This window comes from Patagioenas fasciata, chromosome 2 (assembly GCF_037038585.1).
Source record: "Patagioenas fasciata isolate bPatFas1 chromosome 2, bPatFas1.hap1, whole genome shotgun sequence".
NCBI lineage: Eukaryota > Metazoa > Chordata > Aves > Columbiformes > Columbidae > Patagioenas > Patagioenas fasciata.
Window position 1 is genome coordinate 100,602,270 of NC_092521.1, and position 15,983 is coordinate 100,618,252.

Consider the following 15,983-nt stretch of genomic DNA (forward strand, 5'->3'; position numbering starts at 1 on the left):
TTCCTGTCCCTCTCTGCTTTACAGCAAGAGACTATAACCTGGACCACATCACCTTTTGGTAGAAACTACAGGCTTTCTGTTGAACCATCTGGCTAATGAGTTCAGGTTCTGACAATAAAAGCCACTTTAAAAAAAAGTCTCTAAAATCCATAAGAGAAAATCTCTGCAGTTGGAACCAAACCAAGGTATTAGTAGGAGATAAGAAAGACGGTTTTTATCCTGATGTACAGATGTTCACACAACTCAGGACTTGCCTGCATTTACAGGTTGGCAGTGTTTGCATCTCCTTGTATGCCAAGGCCATTCAACTCACCTGTAGGCGGTGGTGGGACAACAAAGGCATTCAGTTCAACCTCATTTTTGGGTAGCATCACTTGTACGTTATCTCCAGCAGACACAATAAGTTCTTTTACTGTATTTAAGACATAATAAATACATTATGTTTTAACAGATGGGATGGATATAAATTTAGTATCTTCAAATATTATTTGTAACAGATTAGGTAAAATTTTACAAACACTCTACAATGAACAGGAAAGGATAAGAAAAAAAATCAACACATAATCAAATAATATCCTATTATAATCATGACTATGGCTCCTTCACTTTTTATCAAGCCAAAATTTTTCTTCCTCCCCAAATATGAAGTGTCATCTCCCCTACTTCTGTTTCAGAGAAAAGCATTCTGATTATTCCTGTATATCAGAGGTAACAGTGCCCTGCATAAAGAATTATGCATTTTTCTTAGTAATTGGATGGAAGTGCAGGAATTAAAAAATATTCAGTTACAGAAGACAAAAAAGTCATCTGCACTGGAACAAACCTCATTAAATGAAGTAACATAGTCCATAATAGAACTCTGATATCACACCTTCTTTCACCAAGAAGTACTGCTTCTATTTTTGTGTGGCACTTGTGAGGCATGCCTCAATGTCCAGCTCAGTGTACCTCTTAAAAATCCCACCTTTATAGCACGACAAAAGTGTTATTTTGTAGCTGAATAGGACATTCAATCTATTTGCTATCCAGGAACACCTTCCCATTTCTCAACTGTGAAAACTCTCTCCTCTTCCAAAAATGCCAGAGTCCACAAACCCAGTCCCCAACAGAAACACACCAAAGCACAACTTCAGGAAAGGTTCCCATAGACCTCTATTTCAAAGTTTTCAAATGTCTTCATTCTAACATTGTGAACCCACAGAACAAAGGTTCTCCAAAGGCAACATCCACTAGTGTCTAAATGTCTAACTTACAAACCCTGACAAGCAAGAGGCTACTCAGCAGTGGCAGCTTACAGGTCTAAAAATGGATGAAGAGGCCACATTGACAGTAAACTTTCTATCACTGATACTTAAAAACACCCAAGACTTCATAATTGCTCATGGGAGTCACTGTAGACACCAGTGGAGTAGAGTTTTCTACTTGACCTCCACATAAGGTGAGAATAAAACAGCTACATGAGGGTGATGACCAAAAGAGAGGAGTTCCTGTCTTCACAACTTCCAAGACAGTAGGGCTGAGAATGCACAAACCTGGGGCAATCCTTGCACAAAGCAGTACTTAGGGAGAGATTCATTACAAACTTTCCTTCAACTTCTTCCAAGCTCCTTTTTGAGTACTCTTCAACCCCCTCCTGTGAAGGAGGACCTCCCTAGTCATCACTCAACAGTACTGATGATCCATTGCCTTGGAGAGGGATTTCTTGTAGTTCATCTCTTCCTGTTACCTCCTACCGCTGTCCTGGCTGGCAGGTTGCGGTTTGGCAGAGGGTGCCAAGAATGTCCCAAACCGGACTCACTCTACCAGGAAGCAAAGGGCTTAGTTCTCCATATTCCTCAGTACATTAAGAGCACAGAGCACTTCTGTGCTTTTCTGCTTCTTGTGGCCTTTCCAACCCTTTGTCAGGGTGCACAAGGACACAGCAAACTCATCAGGAGAAAGGAAATACTCTAATATACACACAGAATTTAAGACAACTGGAGGACATAGTGGTTAAACACATCATTTTCAAAATAAAAACTTTTGCTCTGCAGCTGAAGTCTGATAAGCTCTGAAATTAGAGCAAAACTTTTTTTTTGCCCCCCAGGATGGGGAGGCCATGTTCTCCCCTACCAAGGGCTAGGCTTCTCCACTATTAAGGTCTGATATTCCTCATGTTCCACCTACGCTGCTGCATGATATCTGACAACTATAAGCAGTGGGAACCCTACTGAAGAGTTTCTGGGAGGGAGCAATGTTCTCAAGAGTCACAAAAGAATAACAATATGGCTAGAAGAGACTATTCTGAAACTCCAGATATTTCTTACCAAGCATAAAAATTAACTCATTAAGAAATGGTTGTCAATCTCTGCTTTTTACTTTGCTGTATTTGCTGGAGTTATACTTTTCCATTAATGATGGAGCAGTCATAGTTTTGCCTCAGAAGTAACTGGCTAAGGGGTCTCGAGTTTGTAGCGTCACTGTAAGCCTACAGGCTTTAAGTGGTATGATATGTTTGGATAAGACCAAGTTCATAACTAACAATAGGCTGGAAGCCTGACAGTGATAAAACCATCCCTACCCGCTGTCCAACCTGCAGCTACCCCTCAGATCCCCGGTTCTGTTGAAACATTACCTGCTTTAGCAGCAGTAGCAGGTGGTGTGAATTGCTGCATGGGCTCAGATGGCACAGTATTAGTGGGAAGTAGCATGGTCCCACCTTCAGTGACATTCTCTGGGGCCACTGTGGGAGTCTGGGTTTTCTCTGCCACACCTGGGGAGACATCCAGTTTGTCTGAAGAAGGGGAAGGCATAGCAACCTGAAAAATGAATTATGGAGAGAGAGTTGTCGTAAGTGAGCCATTTTTCACATCTCTAGATTTAGAGGTATGTTTTTTAAATAGCATGTAGGGTGAGCCTACTGATTTATGCTACTAGGTGGTTTTATTCATATACAGAATACCTATCAATGGAGGACTGTTGTTTATTCTACTGATCAGTTTTTATAAGAAATACTAATCGTTTTCCAAGTTTCAGATGCAGAATAGCATAGATTATGGTCATCAAAATGAGATCATGTGGAATACAGCTAAGGCTACCAGTTCTCAAAATAATAAAGAACAGTAGTACAGGTCTGAATAGAGCCATAAACCTTTAAAAGCAAACAAAAGAAAGTCTTTGTGGTGAGTATTATTGTCTTCACGCTGTACACACACAAAAATAACAGAATCCTTGTCTCTTACTACGTCAACTCAGACCAGAACATGGTATGCCTTCTTACTTCCTCACCTCTAATAAAATGGCCTAACTCTTCCTACTTCAGTCACTAAGCAGAAGTGTTGTTCTCACTGACTCACCTTGTTAGTAAATCAGGACTGCAGTAAAGGACACAAGTTTTGCAGGAATAACTTGGCACTGTGTTAGCCTTGTCCATTACATTGCCCCTTTCTTTCAGGTGCCATCACCTTTCAAAGACACATTAGTCTCAACAGGCCAATAGCCTATCCTTACATCCTCAAGACTTATTTCTGAGCTAACATTTAGAGAAAAGCACTTTGCCAATTATGGCTACTAAGCGTGGCACACGAAGACATAACACACTGCTACTATTTGTGCATAATCTATTAACTGAAGAACAGGATTATGAAGGTGGGTAAAATTCACACTCATATCACAGAATGGTTGAGGTGGGAAGGGTCCTCTGGAGATCGTCTAGTCCAAGCCCTCTCCTCAAAGCAGGGTCAGACACAGCAGGCTGCTCAGGACCACATCCTCTCAGGTTTTGAGTATCTCCAAGGTCAGAGAATCCACAAGCCCTCTGGAGAACCTGTTCCAGTGTTTGATCATCTTCACAATAAAAAAGAAAACAAACAGTTTTCGGTGTTTAAATAGAACTCCTTGTATTTTGATTTGTGCCCATTGTCTCTTGTCCTGCCATTGGACAGCATTGAAAGGGGCATGGTTCCATCTTCCTCACTCCTGCCATAGTTATTTATATCCATTGCTAAGATCCCACTGAACCCTCTCTGCTTAAGGTTGAACTATCCCAGCTCTCAGCTTCTCTTCATATTTCAGGAGCTTCACTTCCACTCTGCAGTCTGTTGTCTCCCTAGGAAATCAGAGCAGCTCCACGTTGGATGTGGACAGAAGAAAGAGCTCCCTGTGCAGCTGGGAACATGAAAGCAATGCCAGGGACTGTTGCTTCCCAGCCTCCAAGGGAACAGAGTGCATTAAGTAATCTGTAACTTCATCTCTGTCCTCAACAAGGACAGAGAGAAAATATCCCTGTGCAGCTGGGATACCAACAGCAGTGCTGGTGACTGTGGCTGCCTACCCCATGAAGATGCGAAGAACCACACCAAAAGCTGCACCTCCAGATGAGTCCATAACACAGACAACACAAGCACCTCTGTGGCCACACCTCCAGCTCTGCTCAGTATTTAAGAAGATTCCTCTGGGCAGCTGGGACGATGACAACAGGATCAGGGACTGCAGCTCCAAGGTAGCACTTTCAGCATTGCCAAACCTGGACCCTCCACAGAAATCTCACCCTTGACAACATTATAAGGCACAGAGAGAGCCTCCAGCTGACTCTGCCTCATACTTTCAAAAAAGGCCTTTCCTCCAGACAGCTCTCTTTTACATGCTTGATTCCACATCTTCAAAAGAGGATCTTGTTTATAACACTTTGGCAAACCCAAGTGTTTCTTTGCCTTCCAAATTTCAGGGAAATCTACTTTTCTGAGCTTCCTCTGCCTTTCCTCCTCTCCTGGTCCTTTGCCAATTTATCAGCTGAGAAGCAGCCATCCTGGCTTCATAGAACCAACAAGGACAAGATCACCTCAAATGTACTTTTCATGGGACTCTCTATTCTGCAATTGCACCAAACATCTCTTCAGTCAGCAAGCCCAGGCAAGACTCTGCAAGCAAAAAGGTGTCCTGTGGCACTGTCACATCTGTAACAGTGTCATAGCCTAAAAGATAGCTCAAACTAAGAACATTAGCAGGCAGCAGATAATTGAGGCAGGGGCAATACCAGAAAATGAGCTCTCAGGCAGAAACTATTACTGAGAGATAAACTAAAATAGATTTAGAGAGCAAGATTAACCTAAATTCCAGTTTGGGAACTGAAGAAGAAAGAGTCTTTCTGGGCATGAGTAGGGTAGGCAGTTCTGTTGGTATAGGCTTTGTGGGTTTTTTTGTTTGCTTTTACCTACCTGTGCAACCACTACTGCTTGTTACAAAGTATTATAAACCCACAAACTCTGAGGGCTCACATCCTTCAGTTCTCAGGGTCTGACTTGTGCAAATCTCTGGGAATTTCTACAGGAAACAAGAATGCCCCCACAATCCAAAAGGAAAAAAAAAAAGCCATGCAATTCCTTGGAGAAGCTCAAAGTTACACTGCAGGCAACAGTATCACGCCAAGGGGGATCTTTTGCCACCTCTGGTCTCCAGCTGACCCCACAGATTGGGTGCTTTCTTTTCTCCCTCTGAATGGGAAACACAAGTCCAACCATGTTGCCTTGCTCCATCCTTATCCTCCAGGCACCCTCCCTTCCCCCCACAAGGAATTATGTTCTTCAAGTACTCCTACAGACAATTGAACAAGACTCGGGTGACTCCAGGGCTGCTAGTGGTATGTTTTATAAGACTGCTTCTTCAGCAAGGTTTCCTCCATGTCCCTCTGCACATATGACTACTACATAACTGCAGTACCATTTCTCTTTCTTGTTTGTCTGGAAAGCCTTATGGAGAGCAGCTCTGTCAGCAGTGAAACTCTGCTCTCTCATCAGTCTGCTTCTCCCTCCTTCTCTGCATTCAGGTATCTGTCTAACGATTTCAAGCACATATGACCTCTACTGTGTAGTTGAAAAGCTGCAAAAGAGCAAATCGTCATACTGTATGACATGATGCACAGACTTAAAGAAAGAAAGAAACATTTTTGACAGGTAAATATCAAAACATCTTTCAGGGGTCCTCCTATACATCCCCTAAGGCTCAAGTCAATGCTTTTTTAACTAAACAGGACTGTTCAGCATTTGCAGGCCTCAAAACTGAAACAAAGCCAAAATAAGATATGAACATCTCTGATATTCCACTTTATTCTAACTCTTAAATATCAATTCTGAAGGCACACCAATCAGGTATTAAAAGGTTCTTCATCACATATATTCTGTCAGTCATCTTAAGCTTTCTTAGGTAGAGCTTCATGCATTTTGACTGCATCATTTTTCCTGCAAATGCAACAAACTCAAGAATCACATAAGGCCTAACCTATAGAACAAATGTTTGAAAAATTGCATCATCAACACAGTAGTAGCTGGAATCTGACTAAGACCTGAAAAACCTCACCTTGCTTAAAAGATCAGCAGTTAACTGGCAGTTCTAAAAACATAATTAATACTGCACAGGTATCTCACTTCAAGGATGGGCAGCCCTGCAGATTTCTGGTTTGGGCAGCCTGACAGCATTTACTCTGTACAGATTTCTAAATATCACTCTGAACTCAACGAAAACCCAAAAGACAGGTTATTCAGTTAACTGACAAACCCCATATGCTCTGTCCTAAGTCACATACAGAAACCCCCTACACTCAGGATGCTCCTGGGGCACAGACTCCAGAGGCCTGTGCTCGATTCCTCTCACAGTTTAAAAATGTCTCTCTAGGTCCTTGCTCAAAGAACACAGCACCTGAGGACACTGAGTACAGTGAAGGGAGGTACTGCATTTTTGCCACCCTGCTCTGTCTTGCTTGTCAAAACAGCTTTGTCTGGAAGCTGCAGAAGGGAGCGCGTCAGCACAGATCTAGGAAGAGAGTTCTAGAATTGCTGTAGCAGATTTAAGCAGAAGATAGGAAACTATTGCATAAGATGCAATAAACATAGGGTATTTCATTAAAATTATTAGCAAAATTGGTTTTAAGACTTTGACATTTTCATAACCTATATAAAAAGATAACAGTTTGAGCGGTAGTTTGGATCATATACAAGTGAGAAAACTATTTGAAGACATCTTTGCATTTTAAACGCAATGTAAGAACTTAAAATTTGGTTTCCTAATAAACATTTTTTCAGAAGGGAACTCAAATATATGCCCAAACAACCCATATGCGATTTCATTAAGATGTCTGCTTGCTGAAGAAAGAGACACATAAGGAGGAAATTCCACCACCTGAATTTATCACAGGCACAATCTTTTTCACTAGAGTCACGAGTGCAGTTCTCAAACCACAAAAACTTGAAGCCAAGCCAGAAGTTGGTGTTAGGCATAACTGGCAGGGTTCAGGTGGCAGGGGACTGGCTGCAGAGGTCACCCCTGTGGTCCCAGACAGTTTGGCAATGGATGGAAACAAGCCACCATGTGCCAACACTGCAACCATTCAGACAGTTAAGAAAGAGCAACAGCCATTGGGGGCAGAGGACACAGGAGGAGGTGGGGGGGATGCACAACAGGAGACATGGGAGGGAACACGTGGAAGGGGACATTATTTGTCACAGGGCTGGAGACAACCTCTTGGAAGGAGGCACTTCATGCCACCTCCCCAGGGTCTGAGGCCTGCAGAGAAGCCCACGCTGGAGCAGAGGAAACAAGAACGAAGGAACAGTCGCAGAAAAGAAGCAACAAGTGGCAAAAAGGAAACTGCCATGCACTAACCCAAACCTCCTCTGCCGCCTGTCACCCTCACCAAAGGGACTAAGCATAATGTGCAGTGAAAAGAAGTAGAGGGGAGACTAGGAAGGGGAAAGGAAATGTGTCTGGACTGAATCTGGGGAAAGCCAGGGAAAGGTGTCTGCCAAAACTTCTCATCGTCATAATTTCTCTACAAATGTTCCCTACTTGGGAAACAAAGGTTGCACAGGCTTGGGCCATTTCTCAAAACCTTCCGCTTCTGCAGATTCTTAACTTCTCCATACACTGAGAGTCTTCAGAGTCATTTGACAATACATTTCATGAACAGTTTTTGATGCTATCGCATCAACCCTCCACAGCTCTGCTAACAGAGCACTGCCAGGTCCCCTTCTAACTACAATTGTCTTATCAGCTCTTCAACATCTCTACCAGCTGAGGCTAAAGACGGACCTAGTTTTGGAGCTTCATTCCTTCTGCACCAAAATAAGCAAGCTCATTCCTCAGCCCTTCCACAAGAATTTCAGTGGTTGTGTTAGCATAATGTGAAGACCATACAGGAATGCCTCCTCTGTGTCCCAGTCAGAAACAGGTTTCTCTCCATTTCACTTTACAATAAACTCCCATCTACACAGGCAGTGCACAAAAAGAACACAAAATCTTTTTAGTTTGGCTGGGGTGGCAAAATCAAAGCAGAGACTTGCAAATTAGGCTTAGCCATATATATTGTTACCACTGCAAGATGTGAAATCTTAACTTTCATAAAGCTGTATTCACATGATCCATTAAAGACTGGGGACAAATTTACTCAGGTCTGCTTGCCACATACTTTAGGTGAACTCAAAGTTGTGCAGCTCCCCTAAGGCACAATTCAGAAGCAGTTAAGTCTGCAGACATCCTGACAACTGGCAAAAACTTAGCACAGTGCTAAGATGGCTTCCATCTGCCAGCAAGACACAATGCAGGCAAGCTTCAAGTCTAACTGCGTGGCCCAACTGCATAAAAATGGTGGTGCACAGAGCTACTGCAGGTTCTTTCCATGGCTTCATTTCCAGCACACAGCACAGGCAGTAACTAAAAGATGCCTGTTAGTTTCCCCTAGCAGAAGGAAATGAAGGAAATGGAAGGAAAAAATGGGAGATGAACTTAGTACAGCAGTGGCTGGGTTTCCTTAATTTTAACTTTGTAAGAACAGCTCAGCTATTGCCCTTCGTTAGAATTAACGGCAACTCTAGTGAGTGAATGTTGCTCTTAAATTTTATCAGCAGGAACAGTATACTTTGGTATCATACTTTCCATATGTGCATTTATACATACTTTTTCCATACTAATAGAAAAAACCCAATAATATCCGTTCCTCTCACCTGAACTCCCAAGTTAATTTAAGCTCATTTCAAGGTCTGCATGGTAGATACTTTTAAAACAACTCTTCTGTTGTCAACTCTGCTTGCAGAAGCAGTACCCACTTTTTAACTTGCAACAGCACTTTCTCTGTTATCAAATATTCTTCCACGTGCATGGAGACAAGTTCTAACCTCTTCTCACTCATGCCAATACACTCAAGACCAACTTGATCATAAAAGTCACAGGCTATCTTGAGCGTGAAGGAGGTGATCCTTGAAAAGTAACCTCCTCCAATGGTCTCCATCTACCTCCAAAACAGTCTCTGTTTGGATTCTTCCACGCAGATCTCACAATAAGCCAAAGGCTGCTCTCCTGAAGGCCATGGCTGTGACCCTGCTTTTTCATTTATTCCCAACCCTCTCAGGAACCTGAACTCCACTACCTCAAGGACACCTCACTTCTGACCAATCCCTAGTTGTCTGCAAACGTGAGGTCCAGCAGAACCCCTCTCCTTGTCAGCTACACAATCACCTCTGATAATGTCAAGAGGTTATCAATACAGTCCAGAAACTTCCTGCATTGCTTATGCCCTGCTCTCTTGCCCTCCCAGTAGGTATTGTGGTAGCTTAAATCCCCCATGAGGACCAGAGGCTGTGAATATGAAGCTCCTCCTAGTTGACTAAAGGCATCTACTCCTACCCGACCAGGCAGTCTGGAACAGACATGTACCCTAATGTTGCCCACAACAGTGAGCCTGCCAAACCTGACCCATATAAACTCTTGACTAGCCCACTGGTATCTCTAGGTGGAGCTCCTAGACCTCTGTCTAGCACCTGGTGAAAGGGTGCCTCACCCTCTGTGATCATGAGCAGGGCTAGGGCAAAAGTCCGAAGCACTCTTTGATCAAGAACAGCTGATGAAGCTTGTGAGAAGCTTCTAAAGGGCCCAGCATCTGCTAGCTGTCCTCTCTCAGCCACAGCAACTACTCATATTCCTCACAGCACTCCCAGAGGCCCTCCAAGAATTCCAGTTCTCAGAATATCTAGAAGATCTCAAAGTGGAGCCCAGAAAATGTCACATCTCTAGCTTGCAGTGGTACCAAGTTACATTGTATCTTCAGACTTGCTTTTTCCTAAATGTACTTTTGCCATTTCAGTCTTCCCCTCCAAGAACCTCAGTTGTCACACACTTCATGCAACTTTCTTATTTACATGTATTTTTCTTCCCTACAGTAATGGCAATCAATTATCATTTTTACAGCAAGAGATAAGTAGTTGCTGGTTACAAAATCTGGTGGAATTTAGAGTAAATCAGCTAACATTCCTCAATTTCCTCTTCCCTTTAGCAGGGGTGTGTTTCAAGCCCAGTAAAAGTTGACTTTACAGCCTGTTTCAGCTTCCCAGCTGATCCCACCCTGTTCTTAAGGAAACAGAACTCTTTTAATCCCAACTGATCAAACTGGTTGGCACAAACACAGAACGGGTGAATCTTACTTAAATACCTACATTAGGTTTTAAGTACTTAACTTTTTTTTTCCTATTGACAGCCTCCAGAACAGGATTCTGAGAACAAAACCACGTTATCTACTTTACCCTGCTGTACATCATGGCTCAAAACCACTGCTGTCCCTCCTTATGTACCCTGTCTCTCTCATATGTTTTTCAAGCTTTATAAAAGGTATTTACTCAGCACCATTACATCTGTAACACCACTATCCATTAGTAACATGAAACCCATAAAACAGGCTTAATTTTATTGATGAAGGAACTTACGTTTACAAGTCTTGGCCTCTGGATACTACAGAGTCCACTAGTGTTGCTCAGCTAACTTCTGATGAGCCAGCAAAGGTCAGAAGGGAAGAATAATGTAACACTATTACACCAGGTCCAAGCTCACTCATCTGTACACTTCCAAGGAAATCCCACAATGTCCCAAAAGAAGCCCTGTTCCCTATCATCTGACAGAAAGAAGCCCTTCAGCAATTAATCTACCTATTAAGGTAACCCTCTTACCTTGGGCCTTCTCTACACTGTAACAGAACTGTAAATCATTTAAGTGTTAGCATTACATTACAAAGCAATAACCTAATTTGATTTGAAAAATAAAACAATTGCAAAGTGGTCTCACCATACTCTGCCTGCTTCCTGAGGGGCAAACTTACCTCTTTTTGCAAAGGATCATCAGGTTGTGAAAGAAGCTGAAGAGCTGCTTCACTTTCAAACATCTTCTCAGGGAATGGAGTAACCTCCGGAAGAGATGACAACTTCTGTATGGAGTGTTCATTAGCAGAGTTAAATTCAGAGCTGGTTTTATTCAGAAGGCCTTCCACTTTTCCAGCCTCTCCTTTCTTTTCAGCAAAGTCTTCCTGGTTATCTCCATCATCACCCACAGAAGAGTTGACACCGTTTTCACCTGCCACCATGAGGGCCCAGTCAGCATAATCCATGCTCTCTTTTTGCTCATGTTTGATGCTCACCTGAAAGGGGTCCTGCTCCAACTCCTTATAATCATCAATGTATTCAGGTATCTCATCAAGGCTGGGATCTTTGCCAAACAGAGACAGCTCCTTCAGGCTACTCATTTCCTCGGATGGCTCATTCTGGAGTCCTACAGAGTGGACCATGCTTGGGATCACTTGCCCAAATCCTAGCAGCGAGGGTGGCCTCTGAGAAGGCCTCAACACAAAAGTAAGATAGGACTTCACAGTCTCAATTTTTTTAGGTTCACAATTTTCTTTGTGTTGGCAGTTCACGATGTAACAGTGTCGTTCGAACATCCAGGACAAGTCACAACCAGAGAGATCACAACATGCTGCAATGCAGTCGGACACTGACACAGCATGAGGAACTCGCATAATTTTAGCGGTTTCTAAGTTCGGAGATATTACCGCACCTGAATACGTGGCACCTTCTCTGCACTGCTCACATCTGGAACCTGAAACAACACCACCAACATAAGGTACAACACCACAACCAACCCATAGTATAGCTTATTGTGACCAAAAATGGCTTATCACAGGAGACACGAAAAAGACAGGTGGTACCCTGTTTAAATAAGATAATTTCCTTTTGCTAATGTCACCGCTATTTTTTTCAGCAGGTCCCTCTGCAGTAATATTTGTACTTCAGAGATTTTTCTTTGTTGGATCTTAATAATTTTGCAAAGTACCTCTTACTCCCTTGCTACAGTTACAAATACAGACATGAGAGCTGCCACTACTTAAAAACAAGAACAGAGTAGGGAACACAAAAAACCTGTGGAGTACCTCTATTACCCTCACACCATAGTGAGCAAAACATGTTTTAAAATGCTATTAAGATGCTGAAACATGTCATTGTTTCATTTGAGGGAGAAGGCAGCAAAAATCTACATAGGAGAAATATTTGCCATCTCACTTAAACTTCATGAAGAGTCCCTCACACCAATATAATTCTCAAACTTTCACTGCTTTACCCACTAGTTCATGTGAAATCCCAAAAGCTTGCTCCATTAGGGAACATCTTTCCTTGCTTCACAGTGAAGCTGTAATCTTTCAGGATGACACCAGAATTATTTTCACAGTACATCAAAGACTGAGCATAAAATGTTTAAATCAAGTACGAATCGACATACTTTATATCTCAGTCAATTTCTAACATCTTCTCTAGGTGTTCTTTTACTAGTTATAACTTCAGAATTTCTCTCTCCAAAATGGAACCTGAAAACTCTGATCATGTTTCAAAAAACAGTTGAGTAAAACCAGGACACCCTTCTTAACATGGTTTTCAATTAGACTTGCTAACTCAACAAATGAAAACAAGATGCCACCACTGTGGAGTTAACACAGTAATGGAAGACAAAGGTGACACCGCTTGCTGTGCACAGCATTAACAGTAAAGTTCTGGCAGGAGAAACCTCATTATTCACAATAATATATGGCAGGAGAAAAATAAAAAGGTAGCTCAACTGACAAATTTTACCTCAAATATGTTGAACTGATGGGCAGGAAAAATGAAATGAAGGAGTAGGAATAGGCTAGCAACAAGATTTAGGTCTGACCATGACCTAGAGCCTCAGAGATGCAGAGGTTCTCCAGCACATGCAATGTGTCCAACCACCACACTACAGTTCCCACCACATCTCCTGCGCTGAACTGCACTGCACTCCTTCACAATACATCATCTGAATACAGCTACTGAAATACCCGTGGGGCATCATACCGCCTGGGATGACTGTACAGCTTGCAAAGTAGGTTCAGTTCAATGCAAAAAACCCAAAACAAAAAAAGTTGCACCACACAGTGAGGGATAGAGAAGACAAGACTTTGTGATGGTTTTGCAGACTTGGCTATATGGGGTGAGGAAAAACATGAAACAAAAGCAAATTTTTAAAAACATCAATGACTTGCAAATAGGTATAGCTGAATAGGAAGGTGAAAAAAAGGATGAATAGCTTTGAGTAACATTTTTCTGGCTCCAGCTACTCCTTCACATAGAGCTGGGACGCTGTTTACTCTTCCACTTTACACTTTCACTGAAAAATCTGTCCAAGGGAACATGAATTTAAAACAAACTATTCTGTTCTAACATATCCCAGACATGAAGTATCTTTATCTGTATCCAGGAGATGCTCAGGATTTGTGCATTTTTTTCTTTTACATTGCATATAAATACTTTCCCTACATTTCCTTTCACCTCCAAGAACATAAGACCCTGACAGTGACTCTGAATTGTCATTGCAAGTCTTTCCTTTAAGGTGTCTGCACAACTTAGGACAGGGGGCCAGCAGAGCTCTGGGTTAAAATGAAGTATAGGAATTCGGCAGCCCTTTTAACCACTCTGTTCTTCTCAACCCATATCAACTTAGTTAATCCTGTAAGTCATCAGAAAGATGATAAATAGGCCTTTAAAAGTGTAAAACAGGAACACGACTCTGTGCGAATGTGCAATATTAGGTCAGTAACAACTCATTACAACTAATGCTTTAGGGACAGCACTATTAAAGTGGGTCGAAAAAACCCTCTGAAAGCTGTTTTCATCCCTTCCCTTCTTTAACTCATCCCTGAAGGAGAAAGTGACCAATCCGTTAAAAGAAATTTGAAAGTTTCATTATTTATTTGTTCAGAAAAGAATGACCAACAACTCTTGTTTCAGAGACAGACTTACACAACTGGAATAATCCAAAACTGTACCCTCAGGCCAGACTTCAACTCTTCACTCATTCTGACATCAAAGCAAGCTTCAAATCTCACTCTGACACTTTCAGGTTGATACATCAGCTACCACACTGCAGAGACAAGCTCCCACAAAATTAATGGTATTTCATTAGCCACAGAGAGAATCAAGTCTAGCACATTCCTAAGATAATGCATGACTTTGAACTTAAATTGCCTAAATAAGCATCATAGCCACAGATCTTAGCTACCCCTATATTTAAATGCCAGAAAGCCTCTGTTTCATCCCAATAAGGAATGGAAAAAACATTAAACTCCAGAATTTCCGTACAATGGTAAAATTATCTCTGCCAACTCTAAATTAAATGTAAGTATAATCCAAATATGAAAGTAATCAAAGTTTTCTCTTTTGCTTCAGCTAGAATTACACCCAAGTTAAATTCTAGCATTAGGTGCGCAAGAATGGATTAATTTAGCAGGCTATTTCAGCCCAACACTAGGCGTGTCCATTAATTGTCTTCAGACAGAAAATACATAAGATCTACAAAGAGCGAACTTAATCTGACCTCTAATTTCATATTCCCTTCACCCTGTCCAATCTCCAGTCTGCAATGAGCTCAAGTAAGAGATAGTGAGGTCTCTTATTTAGAGAAAATGTACTGAAAATGTGACACAAAGGCCACACAGTAACATTGCTAAACCCTAAAAGCTGTTTTCCTTTAGTTAATTAAACTCAGAAATTAAAGCACTGTTCTATTCTGACAAGTAATGGCAAAAAAAAAAAAAAAAAAACCAGCATCTTGCAGTTCTGTTTACTGTTTCAGAAGTACTCATTCCAGCTTACTAACAGAACTACAGCTTCCCTTTATTATGAGCCCTGAAAGCACCATGGTGCCTGGTCTATCAACAGCCTAAAAATTCTATAAGCTGCATGTTCCCCATCCTTTTAGCTGTACCTTATCATGTCTATAGTAGGACAACACTGACATATCCAGAGACCTAATCAGGCAAGCTGGTTATCCTAAAAAAAAAACCCATAGCCCCCACCAAAACCCTAATAAACAGTCACATTGTGGAATACAGCTTCATTTTAAAAAGAGTCCTTCCCTTAGTGAGGAAACATCCACACCCTTCTTTGAGCTGCATACTACCACTCTTCCACATCTTGCTTGGCATATGAGTCCACTGATGTCAAGAGCCCAAAAGGAACACAGCTGCTCCTCCGTTGTAGGGAGCCGGAGACCTGTCCTCAACTGGACATGGAGACTACCTGCAACACCTAACAGATGCCCTCCTCCCTCTCTGGCAGCCTCACACAACCATAAGCACTTGAATGACTTGGAGGCAAATATTCCTTAGTCAGTGAGCAGCAAATTTTGACAATGTACAAACACGGGGTTCATCAGGGCTGATTACCCCTGCAAGGACAGAACTATCCACTTGTGGGCTGGTCTAGTTGTTTTCCTTAGCAGCAAGCAGTACAAGAAGAAGGAGAAAGAAGGGGCAAGAGGTAATGTGCAACAAAGGAGAGGAGCTCGGATCAGACCCTGAACCAAGAAAAGTCACATTTGACCAGAAACACGTCCCATTACCTTCTTGCTGGCAGCACAGGACTGAGGGCTGAGGCACACTGTTCTCACAGCCTCTGAACTACGTGAGCATGGAAGGTCCTACAGTAGGTTCCTACAGGAAGAGCAGGACTCTCACTGTTGCCTTGACATCTGCTCCCTCCATTCTCTTTAAGCAACTAACCATTTTCACTCTAATTTTTAGGCTTAATGATATTTTTTTTTAATCTATCCAAGTAAACTTTACCGCATTTTGGCGAATTCTGAGAGAAAAGATGCTGTATCAGTAAGAAATAAGTTTTGCTTTTCCT

General features: G+C 42.0%; 1 protein-coding gene across 7 annotated transcripts in view; it reads right to left on the bottom strand.

Moving 5' to 3' along the window:
- KIAA0319 (KIAA0319 ortholog) overlaps window positions 1-15,983 on the bottom strand; it is a 69,443-nt gene that overhangs the window by 36,894 nt on the left and 16,566 nt on the right. For all 7 annotated transcript variants that reach the window (XR_011737620.1, XM_071804637.1, XM_071804636.1 and 4 more), the window contains exons 3-5: window positions 11,114-11,886; window positions 2,615-2,798; window positions 314-412 (exon numbers count right to left, since the gene is read on the bottom strand). Coding sequence is in view for 6 of the 7 variants with exons in the window: in XM_071804637.1 (XP_071660738.1) it covers window positions 314-412; window positions 2,615-2,798; window positions 11,114-11,886 (1,056 nt within the window). In the remaining variant the exon portion in view is untranslated. The remainder of the gene's footprint in view (window positions 1-313; window positions 413-2,614; window positions 2,799-11,113; window positions 11,887-15,983) is intronic.